This window comes from Quercus robur, chromosome 3 (genome assembly GCF_932294415.1).
Source record: "Quercus robur chromosome 3, dhQueRobu3.1, whole genome shotgun sequence".
In the NCBI taxonomy this organism is placed as follows: Eukaryota; Viridiplantae; Streptophyta; class Magnoliopsida; order Fagales; family Fagaceae; genus Quercus; species Quercus robur.
This window is the reverse complement of record NC_065536.1, coordinates 46,530,210-46,543,310: the sequence shown is the minus strand read 5'-3', so window position 1 is coordinate 46,543,310 and position 13,101 is coordinate 46,530,210. Positions and strand designations below refer to the sequence as shown.

Below are 13,101 nucleotides of genomic sequence, written 5' to 3'. Positions count from 1 at the left end.
GCTACTGGGAATTATACAACGAGATTGGGGGAGATAATGAAGGAATTACGACTAGTACCTTTAAGGTGGGGCTCCCCATTAATTCTGACTTGAGGGCTTCGCTAGCCTTGAAACCAGTCACGGACATGAATAAATTGATGGAGCGGGTAGAGGAGTATAAGAGATTAGAATATGACCAGTTGCAAGATAAGGCTAAAGCTAAAGCACCCATTGCGGAGAAGAAAAAGGTTAAGGAAAATCAAGCTCCTCAACCTTGAAGGCACTTTTTCCCTCAGGCTTAAAAGACAAGGCCAGAAATGATTAGCTTATTGTACAAAGAGCCTGTATACTAGATTGTGGAAAAAATAAGGAACGAGCCATACTTTCGCTGGCCGAACAATATGAGTAGGGATGTTACAAGAAGAAACCAAAGCCTTTATTGCTCATATCACCAGGACTAGGGGCATACAACTAAGGATTGTCGAACCCTAAAGGGCAACTTGCACTAGCTCAAGAAGGCAGGTTACTTGGGAGAATTATTGGTATGGGAAAACTCTCACCCGCAAGACCCGAAAGGGGCTACCACCTCAAGAATTTCAACACCAGCTCGAGTGCTCATAGGGGTAATACATACTACTAGGAAGTGGGTGGAGACTATGAAAACTCCACCTAGGGTATTGACCATAAACTCAGCTTTTGACATAGAATTGGAGAACCTTGCACCCAAAAAGAGATGTTGGGAAGACGAAAGCATTGGCTTTACGAGAAAAGACCTCAAGGATACTGTTCAGCCCCATGAAGATGCACTGATAGTTATGTTGGAAAAATACATGTTTGTATCGCATACAAAACATATGCAACGGAAAATTAGCGGATCTACTTTATTCGCAATAGATAACATGTACTATGTAAATTTCATAATATAAGAACAAGCATTGGCTTTACGGGAAAAGACCTCAAGGATACTATTCAGCCCCATGAAGATGCACTGAGTTATGTTGGAAAAATACATGTTTGTATCACATACAAAACATACACAGCGGAAAATTAGCGGATCTACTTCATTTGCAATAGATAACACGTACTATGTAAATTTCAATATATAAGAACAAGAAAGTGTACCTTGGTGTGGTGAAATTCAAAACCAAAGATTAGAAGTACTTAGGAACACTCTTAATCTTCATTCCAATTCCACTTGTGCCCAAGAAGTGCGGTATCTCAATCAGTTTATATGTATGTGTTCAACGGAGAATAAGAGAGTGTCCAACACTCATATACAAACCATTTCATTCACTTACAAAATTCCCTATGTTTCTCTTCTTATAACTGATTATCTAATTGGGCTAACTTTTTGGGTCATTCCAATTGGGTTTTAGTATGTGGCTTGGAGTAGGACCAAAAGGGAACAAATAAGATACTAGCTCCAATGGGCCTTGGGCTTTTCTGTCAACTCTTGACAAGTTCAAAGTTTCCATTAATTATATTTAATACTACTATATAAATATAATTTCACTCTAAACCTTATTAATAAATTATATGCCAAGACCTTATTGCACATACAACCCCTTCATAAAATATTCGTAGTAATACAAAGTCATGAATATAGACTGCCACTTTGAAGATTACTACATCTTAATCCTTGAGTACCCACTTTAATCCTTTAAGTTATTCATCATATATTTATGAAATTTAATTTCATAAATATATACTTTAGTATCTCCTTACTAAAGTGGTTAGGTATAACACTCTGAATAACCGAACTCATTAAACTTATCTCAAGGGAATATTTTATATCTCTATTAAGAGATTATGAATTTCATCTTAAGAATATATGTTCCATCAACACTAAATGTGGCTGCCCAACATACTAAGGTTTTGATCGTGACTTTAGATCTCACTTCTAATATATCAAAGCAACCTACACTTCATGATTAGGTCCATTATTCTCTCAGGATTAAGAGTTGATGTAAATATAATTTGTGAGATTTATTATTCATTTGATAATCGTTAGGAGAATAATAAATCTCACAACAATCCAGTTCAATATGTCTTAACTATTAAAACATATCAACATATCAACTAGAAGTCTCCACTTCCATGATCAAGACAAATCATCTTAGTTGATATGTTATAATCTTCACAGATGAAATGCCCAATTTCATCACCGACTACTAACTAAAATTCTGAGTTTACAAAGAATTTTTTAACTTATATCTTCTGTGAATAAATCACATAAATCACATATTGTGCATCTCATAGACTATATGATGATGTCCAAATATACATGTTACCATTAAAACAACTTTATTAATAACAACATTAAGTCATACATAATGTCATACATAGCGTCATACATAGCATCATACAATAGGATTTAAGGGCACTAATCCTCCTAACAATCTCCCACTTGCCCTAAAGATATTAGACACTAATCTAACTCTCATTCCCTCCAAATGTGACTCAAAAGTCCTTTGGGGCAAGGCTTTGGTAAAGGGATCTGTTAGATTATTTGCACTATTTATCTTTGCTACTACTACATCTCCTCGAGCAACAATGTCTCGAATGATGTGGTAATTTCTTTTAATGTGCTTTCCTTTCTTGTGATTCCTTGAATCTTTGGATTGTGCAACCACTCCACTATTGTTGCAAAACAATGTGATAGGAACTTACTCCATTCTTACAAAACCAAAATCAGAAAGGAATTTCTTAAGCTAAATAACTTCCTTTGCCACTTCACAAGCAGCAACATATTCAGCTTCCATGGTAGAGTCAGCAATACAAGATTGCTTAACACTCCTCCAACTTATGGCTCCACCTCCCAAGGTGAATACACAACCTAAAGTGGACTTTCTAAAATCAAGATTTGATTAAAATCTGAATCTGTATAACCAATGTGAATTAAATCCTCACACTGGTAAAAAAGCATATAATCTCTTGTTCTCCGTAGATACAAGAGAATATGCTTTACAGCTTGCCAATGTTTTGGTCCTAGATTTGATTGATATTGGTTGACCATGCTAACTAAATAACAAATATCTGGTCTAGTACAAAGCATGGCATACATGAGACTTCCCATTGCAGAAGCATAAGGAACTTGTCTGATCATATTTTCTTCCTCATGAGTCTTAGGCCTTTGGTCATCAGACAAAAGAACTCCATGTCTGAAAGGAAGCAATCCTTTCTTGGAGTTTTGTATGCTAAACCGTTCTAGAACCTTATCTATATACCCAGCTTATGATAAGCCTAACATCTTATTCTTGCGATCTTGCCAAAACTTGATCCCTAGAATAAAGTTAGCTTCACCCAAGTCTTTCATATCAAATTGGCTTGACAACCAAACATTTATTGAGTAGAATATCATCAACATAAAGCACTAGAAACATTACTACTTTATCTCGATGTCTTTTGTACACACATGGTTCATCAAGATTTTGTTCAAAACCAAATACTTGATTGATCAAATCTGATGTTCCATGACCTAGATGCTTGCTTAAGTCCTTAAATTGATCTTTTCAGCTTGCATACCATATGCTTTTGGTTCTTTGCTATGAAACATTCTGGTTGCATCATATAGATTTCTTCTTCAAGATTGCCATTTAGAAATGCAGTCTTAACATTCATTTGCCAAATCTCATAATCATAATAAGCAGCAATGGATAAAAGAATTTTGATAGATTTAAGCATTGCTACTGGTGAAAAGGTTTCTTCATAATCAATACCTTCTTTTTGTGTATACGCTTTCGCCACTAGTCTTGCTTTAAAGGTTTCAACCTTTCCATCTATCCCTCTCTTCCTCTTGTAAACTCATTTGCAACTAACAGGTTTAATGCTGTTAGGGGCCTTTACAAGATCCCAAACTTGATTGGAATACATTGAATCCAATTCAGATTTCATAGCTTTGATCTAATGATGTGCATCTATATCATTCATTGCCTCTTCATAAGTGCAAGGATCAGTTTCGGCCTCTTCTGAGATAGCTTCATAAGTTTCTCCCAGACCTATAAATCTTATTGGTGGCCTAACAATCCTCCCACTACGATGAGGCTCCTGTGTACTAGTCATCTCATGAGTAATATCTTGTGGTGTATCTGATATAACCACATCATCCCTAGTTTCATCCATTGATTATTCAATTACAGGTTCATTCATTTCAGCCAAAACAACTCTACTTCTAGGAGTAAAATCATTCATATAGTCATTTTCCAAAATTTTAGCATTTGTACTAACAAAAACTTTATTATCATTACGACTATAGAATAAATAACCCCTAGTTTCTTTTGGATAACCCACAAGCAAACATACTTCCAATTTTGGTTCCAATTTATCAGGCTTCCATTTTAACACATGTGCTGGACAACCCCAAATGTGGAGATATTTTGGCTTACACCCACTCCACAATTCCATGGGTGTTTTAGGAACAGATTTTGATGGAACTAAATTCAAAAGATGTATTATTGTGTTTAAGGCATACCCCCAAAAAGAAATTGGTAAAGTTGAGTAACTCATCATGGATCTAACCATTTCCAAAAGAGTCCTATTCCTTCTTTCTATTACACCATTTTGTTGGGGAGTTTTAGGTGCAATCAATTGGGGTACAATCCCATTTTGAGTTAAGAATCCTTGAAATCCCCAAGAAGGTATTCACCACCTCGATCAGATCAAATGGCCTTTATGTGTTTACCCAATTGATTCTCAACTTCAGCCCTAAACTTTTTGAATTTTTCAAAAGTTTTGGACTTCCATTTCATTAGGTATACATAATCATATCTTAAGTAATCATTCGTAAAAGTGATGAAGTACTCATAACCTCATTTTGCTTGGGTTGACATAGGACCACATACATCTGAATGTACTAGTTCTATCAAATTTTGGGCTCTTCTACCTTTTACATAAAAAGGTCGTTTGGTCATTTTGCCCTCCAAACAAGATTCATAAATTGGAAATCCATCAAAGTCCAATGGCTCTAAGAGTCCATCTTTGATCAATCTTTGAATTCTGTTTGGATTAATATAACCTAAACGCAAGTGCCAAAGATATGCATCATTAGTAGAAGGAAACTTTCTCTCTAATGATTTTACATGAAAGTCATTATCTAATTCAGAATTGTATAATTCATGCTTATCAGGAGTTAAAATATAAAGACCATCTACAATATTGCTAAAACAGATAAACACTTTATCCTTCTTTATTACAACATTGTCTTTTAGGATAACACAATATCCATGTTTACCTAAATAAGTTGCAGAAATTAAATTCCTACGTACATTAGATACACATAAACAGTTTTCCAATATTAAAACTCTAGAATCAAAACATAAATTAAACACTCCAACAACTACAATTGGAATTCTATTCCTATCAGTCAAAGTAAGAAACAATTTCCCTTCATTCAACTTTCTGATCTTCTAGAACCCCTGCAAAGAATTGCATATATGATTAATACAACCTGAATCCACACACCAGGAATCCATGGGATTTTGTACTAAACATATTTCAAGAATGAATGAACATTTCATACCCTTATTCTTGGCAGCTCTAAATATTGGACAATTCCTCTTCCAATGACCTTTCTCACCACAATGGAAACACTTTCCTTTGGCGTACTCCTTTTTCTTTCCCTTGTTGGCAACTCCTAAGGCAATTTGTCTACCATCTTGCTTGGTTTTCTTCTTCTTCTATTTACCCTTGCCTTTCGACTTAAGTTGAGAAGTAGAAACTTCAGTCATATTAGCATCAACACTAGAGATACCAAGAATGCCTTCCGCCGCTACCAATTCATTCATTAAGTCAGACAATGAATAAATCTTTTTGTTCATATTTTAATTAAGTCTGAATTCCTTAAATGATTTTGGTAGTGACTGAAGTATCATATCCACCGGGAATTTTCCATCAATATCGGCAGCTAAAACTTCTAGTGTATTCAGATTAGAGATCATCATAAGACAATGCTCCCTCGCTGAAGTGCCTTCAGCCATTTTGGTACTATAAATTTTCCTTATAGTTTATTGCCTAGCAGAATGGCCTTGCTCACCAAACATCTCCTTCAGACTTAACATTATGTCCGAAGATAGTCCTACATCCTGCATTTGATGCTGTAGAACATTTGAGATAGATGCTAGGATATAGCACTTGGCCATCTCATTAGATTTCTGCCAACGATCATATCGCTATTTTTCCTTAAGAGAAGTATCTAATGATGGAAAGTTAGGACATGGTTGAGTAAGCACATATTTGTGCTCTTCAGCAATAAGAACAATGTCCAAATTTCTTTTCCAATCAACATAGTTGGATCCAGTCAGTTTGTTTTGATTAAGAATAGCAAAAAGTGGGCTAAATGATGCCATGATTAAATTTGAAAACAATAAACATGAATATAATAAGTAAACTAGACATTATCAATTAAGCATATAAACATATAGTATGGAATCTTAATAAAACCATAATATAAAATATGGAACGACAACCTAATCCCATGTTTAAAATTCCTTGGTAGCAAGTAAATTATAAACACTATGACTAATTGAGAACTATTCTCATTATTAGTGCTATCATGATAACTCTTATCAAACACTAATAATATGTCGTATTTCCTTTAGCCTCTAAGAAACAATGACATAGCTCCGTTGGGAGGTTAACATTAAACTTAGTCTAGTGTACACCATTGCCTGAAATCTATGTGAATCATTAAGTAACTCCACGGTAGCGTGGTCGTTCTTAATGTAAAAACACATATCATCCATCATTAAGAAGTTTAATATGTAGTACCATGAATTAAACACCCTCCGTTGGGAGCAAGGCATATACACCAAGGCAAGGTGCTTAATCACACTACTATAAAACAACAATGGAGGCCATGAGATCCAACCCTTGTATCTCTCTCCCACTAAATGTTTTAAAATAAAGGTTTTTAATTAGAAAATATGTGTAATCTCATTACACATTGCCTTGCACTTTATCTATGTGAAAACACTTAGAAAAATTCAGAATTCTTAGTTTTCGATTGATCGAATGAGTATCTCGATCGGTCGAAAAAATTAAAAAATTTGTACTTAACAATTTGCCTGGCTCGATTGGTCTTCAATTGCTTCTCGATCGATCGAAAAAGAACATTTGATTGATCGACTAGCAATCGAATATCAATTGAATCAAACAGATTGGTCACTGTTTCACTCGATTGATCGAGAGCAATTTTCGATCGATCGAAACTCGTGAAACTCAAATTTTCCAAAATTTTTCTAAAGCAGTTTCAATGGTTTTTCATGAACAAACAACCATCATATGAACATAATAGACATAGATTGATATCAAAACTGAATTCCATTGATGCTATAGCCTTAAAGTTCAATTTTGCATACTTAATATCAAACTTAAACAACATCATAACATCAATATCAGTTTTCATCAAACAATAATTTCAACAACCACGTAGAAAATGAAATGTATAATCTTCTAACATCATGAAACTATTATCTTGATTCCAAAGCTCACAAAACATGTTATACAAATTCGAAATTGAAGACCGCTCTGATACCAATTGTTGGAAAAACACATGTTTGTATCGCATACAAAACATACACAGCAGAAAATTAACAGATTTACTTCATTTGCAATAGGTAACATGTACTATGTGAATTTCATAATATAAGAACAAAATAGTGTACCTTAATGCGGTGAAATTCAAAACCAAAGATTAGAAGTACTTGGGAACACTCTTAATCTTCACTCCAATTCCACTTGTGCCAAAGAAGTGTGGTCTCTTAATTAGTTTATATGTATGTGTTCAATGGAGAATAGGAGAGTATCCAACACTCATATACGAACCATTTCATTCACTTACAAAATTTTGTATGTTTCTCTCCTTATAACTGATTATTTAATTGGACTAGCCTTTTGATTCATTCCAATTGGGCTTTAGTATGTGGCTTGGAATGGGACCAAAAGGGAACAAGTAAGATATTAGCTCCAATAGGCCCTGTGTTTTTCTATCTACTCTTGACAAGTTCAAAGCTACCATTAATTATATTTAATACTACTATATAAATATAATTGCACTCTAGGCCTTATTGATAAATTATATCCCAAGACTTTATTGTACGTACAACCCCTTCATAAAATATTCATAGTAATAGAAAATCATGAATATAAATTGCCACTTTGAAGATTACTACATCTTAAACCTTAAATACCTGGTTTAATCCTTTAAGTTATTCATCATGTATTTATTAAATCCAATTTCATAAATATATACTTTAGCAACTCCTTACTAAAGTGATTAGGCCTAATACTCTGAATAACCGAACTCATTAAACGTATCTCAAGAGAATATTTTATATCTTCGTTAAGAAATTATGAATTTCATTTTGAGAATATATGTTTCATCAACACTAAATGTGGCTGTCCAACATACTGAGGTTTTGATTGTGACTTTAGATCTCACTCCTGATATATCAAAGTAACCTACACTTCATGATCAAGTCCATTATTCTCTCAGAGCTTGGCTTGATATTGAGCTCGAGCTTGGCTTGACTAATGAATCAAGCCAAGCCAAGCCAAGTCGAGCTAAGCTCAAGCTTTTATACTTTATAATGAGCTTAAGCTTGAACATTATTTGTAGGCTCGTATCAAGCTCAAGCCAAGGTTGAACATTCTATTTTTGCTGTCGAGCCAAGCTTGAACATTCACTACTTGACAAAGCTCGACTCATTTATAGCCCTACCTGACAGCCATCCTAGTCACCTTCTCCTCCCCTTCCTCCTTTTCATTTTGGTCGACAAATCCTTTTGGGTATTGATTAATTTCAAAGTGCAGGTCATAAAGGAAGTTACCACCACCTGGGATTGATTAATTTCTCACCCTTTATTCTAATTTTTTTATGTCTTACAGTAATTTTTTGAAATCAATTGCAAAATCTGGCCAGGGAAAGTATAGACCTTGTTTTCTCGCTAAAGTCCCAAATCGTTAACATTTAGGAACATAGAATTTGATTTGGCTGCATTTGGCATTTAAACATATCTTCTAGAAGTACGTTGGTGGGTTATAAAGAGATTCATTCCAATGAGACCATGGCTTGAATTTAACCAATATCTGAAGATTGGTTGAACAACTTGAAATGGAGGGGAAGAAGGTGATTGGGATGGCATTTAGAAATTTAGAAACCTCATTTAAGTATCATTTATGAGTTGGTTTTTTTAATAGAAAATTTTACTAGTAAATTGATGAGATTGCATAATCTAGACCTTTTATTATAAAAGAGTGGTCAAAATTAAAAGAACTTTACATGATAGAGTACCGTAGGAACTCTAGAAGATCTTGATCTAACATAAGGAGGGTAGTTATGCCTGTTATCTAAGACTCAATATAACAATGACTAATAGTAGTTAAACGTATGGAAAATATCGCATTGACAAGCCTTGTATAAGAAGAAATAATGCAATCAAGAGATCAAGAACAAGTATGAATGAGATCACTACCACACTACCAAATTAATTCTCCATATCGGTGCCATATCAAAGCCACTCTGAGCTATTTTTGGTAGGTGATCATTTGATTTGTTGACCGTATAATCAACTGCTTCATCAGTCATCATCCGCTAAATCAAAACCATAACAAGAAACTCTCTTCCCTCTTTTCATTCAACATATGAAAAGCATATAAGAGAAATGAAGAGAATATCATTCAATCATTAATCAACTTCTATTACATTGATTCTCCCCAAAAAAAAAAAAAAAACTTCTATTTAATTTAAGGAAAAATTTTAGTTCCTATCCTGTTTGAAACCATCTTCCTTCAACCCACCATGTGGCAATGGAAGATTCATCCATGTACAGTGTTAGTCAAATGACTTTTTTAATGAGTTATATGACTTGTTTAAATAATAAACACGAATAAACTTATAAATCAGAATTGAGAATTATTAATGATAATCAAGCTTCATACTGCTGCTGAAACATCCAAGATGCAGGTCTAAATGTCGGCATATGCAAAAACAATTCACATGAAGATTTGTCAGCAATTCAGGAAGTATAACTAGCTGTATCATATATGAGTCACAAAGATCACTGTTATCTTTGTAACATTTTTTGAAATTATGTACCAAGAACCGTACTTTAGGACTTCATTGTTAAGGGAAACAAGATGACAACAAGCAGACAAGAAAGCAAATACAAACAAATAACAACTGCAGTCACAATCTGAATAACAGAGTTATAATATCACGCAGGCAATGCAAAGCTTTCCTGTGTCCACTGTGGTGGATCCACCACTGCACAGGCATCCGACTTCTCAAAATTCGCAACCTACATTATAAACCAGGAGAACATTTTAATTATCAATCAATATGTTTATAAACAAAGGCATGCAAAGAGAGGGACTTTTAAAAAAATAAATAAATAAAGATGGTAGATAATACTTATACCATTTCATTGCAGCTAGGGCAGTAGTGATATTTATGCCAGAGGCAGTCCATTGAAGGACAAAGAAAGCAAATTCCAAGCATCATTGGCATCATGCAACCGACAACAGCTGCTAAACTTGGCTTCGATCTGGACTTGATGTGAAATATCATAATTAGAGAGGTAGGGGGAAAAGTACATTACTGTCTACCATAATAAAAAGATTACAAGGCCAGTAACATTTAAAAGACTCATTGTCAAATTTGATTGGCTCTCTAAGGAAAGAAGTATACTTATTCAATGAAACATATCCAGACCCTTCCCTATCTATTGATTGGAGCTGCCCCACTGTGGCTTAATGCAGGTATAAACACAACAAATGTGAAGCAGCAAGTACAAAAGACCAAAGCTGGAAAGTGAAGTTCCCAAAAGCCAAATTGTCAAGGCCAATTAAAATGTGGGGAAGTGAACAACCAGTGATAAAGAGGGGTTTACAGCATTTTGTAGATATAATATAGGGAATCCAAAAAAATAATATTTATAATAATAAGATTTTCATCATAAGAACAGATTCCTCTGTTCTCAAGAAGGTCCAAACAAGAGGTGACAACATACCTGAATGAACAGGATTCTCAGGACAACAGCAACAGCACTGCATGTGCAGGAACTGTAAACAATTATGTAACATTGGGAAAATTCTTAGGTACTCTCAGAATATAGAGAATAGTGCTCCCTCCTCTCACATTCATGGTGGACCCCACCATAAATTTAATGAGTTGACCTTATCATGAATGTGAGAGGAAGGAGTACAATTCTCCGTATTCTAGAAATACCTAAGAATTACTCGTAACATTGATGCTTATAAAGTTATCTGCTCTCATAAGTCTTTCCCAAGACATTAAAAAACTGACATAAGAGCCCAGCTACAATCAATTACTATAACGCTGATAAAAGCCTCACATGATCTTCTTGTTTCCTTCTAATGTTTATGATAATGCCTATAAGTTTGATCTTTCCAAAACAAATGTGGTTGAAAGTATTACTTGACAAAAAAAGTTGTTGAATGTATTCTCATGATTTCTGTAAACCACTAAAGGACATGGTCAATAACAAAAAATTACCCCCACCATTTTACAGGTGGTGAAAAACCTTGCTATTAAGGACCATGGTGAATTATTGACTCAGAGAAGATGATGTAACTGTATTTGCGACTAGTCCAGTTTGGCAATAAAGGATAAGCCAAGAAGACTTCCAACTTGCACAAAATGGCTAATGCAACAGAATGAAACCAATTGGATAATTGAGAATTAACATACAAATCCACTGTAACTTCGGAAAATAAATAAAAGGATTGAAAAGGTTGTTTACTCTTTCCTCTAACTCACTCTTTAGCTTCCTTAGCATGGTCCCAATCACCAATTTAAACTAATCTCAAGACTCACAAGCTCGACCATAAGCATTCCATAGTATCCAAATTAGGTGACAATTCCTCTCACAAGTGACTCTTTGGGCTTCTATTGAATCGAGAAATAGGTTTGATTGTCTATCTTTTTGACATAAGGCATCCTCCGGATAATTCATTGTCTTAACAACACAAGATCAGTTTCAACACATTAACTGCTACAATACTCCTCAATATCAAGGCCCTGTCAGGGCATCAAAGATCAAAGCAATTCTGCTATGCTAATCTAACCTAATTTTGTGTGATTGTATTGATAAATTGTATCAAAGCCGGCCTGCTTGATACATGAACTTTGCAAAATATGACCTCTAAATTAAACTGTAGTCACATCATATACAATAGATAATCATCCACAATTTCACAATTCAATTAAAATCAAATTCAACCAATACAAAATTCATAATATACTAAGGAAAAAAAATTCAAGAGTTTTTTAATTAGAATTTTTTATTTTGGTTACCTGATGTTAGTAAGTCCAGAACTACCGCAGTAAACGCAGTTGAAAGGAGCGGGGGTGTCGCGGTAAATAGTCTGCTGAATCGGAATACCCTTGGGATCTCCATAGACGGCGTTTGGTGGAGGCGCTCCGGCTTGGTATGGATTCTGTCCGATATAGTACGGAACTCCCATCACCACCCCTTCGTTTACCTTCGACATTTTTTTCACTTCTTTCTTTCTTTTCTTTTGTGATCGTCGAATCAAAATTCTAATCCACAATTTGTCTCTCTTGTACGTTTTATTTTTTTATACACTTTTATTCACAATGACTAAAATGCCTCAGTATTGGACGGCGCGGCATTTTGAATTGACTTTTACCGTTCTACCCTTCTAGACAAATGCATGGAAGCTACCCTGCTTGCTGATGGACATTTGATGGCGTTTGCATCAACGTCAATTCGCTAAAAATTCACGTTTCTAGAATATTTACGGTTACGTTTCTTACTGGGCACGGATTACCTCTAATGCTTCAATGCAGTCGTTGACACGATGTACGAATTTTCCTGTGTGCCTAATTACGCATGGGTTTCAAACAATGCTTGTCTTCTGAAACTAAAAAGGTTATATTCGTAATATTTTCACAATAAATTAAATATGGTAAGTTGTTATTGACATTAATCTAAATATTTTCACAGCAAATTATCTTTGAACCCATTATTGAAAGTATTTTTTTACCCACCAATGATAACTAATAAAAATTTGTCAGTTAAGATTTGTTGTAAAAATGTTGTAAAAATATTATAGACACAACATTCCTCTTGGAATATTATT

The 13,101-nt window shown here is 34.5% G+C and overlaps 1 protein-coding gene across 1 annotated transcript; it reads right to left on the bottom strand.

The window, feature by feature from the left end:
• Positions 1–9,991: 9,991 nt before the first annotated feature.
• LOC126718093 (GSH-induced LITAF domain protein) lies at positions 9,992–12,564 on the bottom strand. The gene is made up of 3 exons (XM_050420168.1): positions 12,293–12,564; positions 10,394–10,520; positions 9,992–10,274 (listed from the first exon to the last, which is right to left on the bottom strand). Exons 1-3 carry the CDS (start codon positions 12,487–12,489, stop codon positions 10,191–10,193), a joined length of 408 nt encoding a protein of 135 aa, XP_050276125.1. The 5' UTR covers positions 12,490–12,564; the 3' UTR covers positions 9,992–10,190.
• Positions 12,565–13,101: the final 537 nt, after the last annotated feature.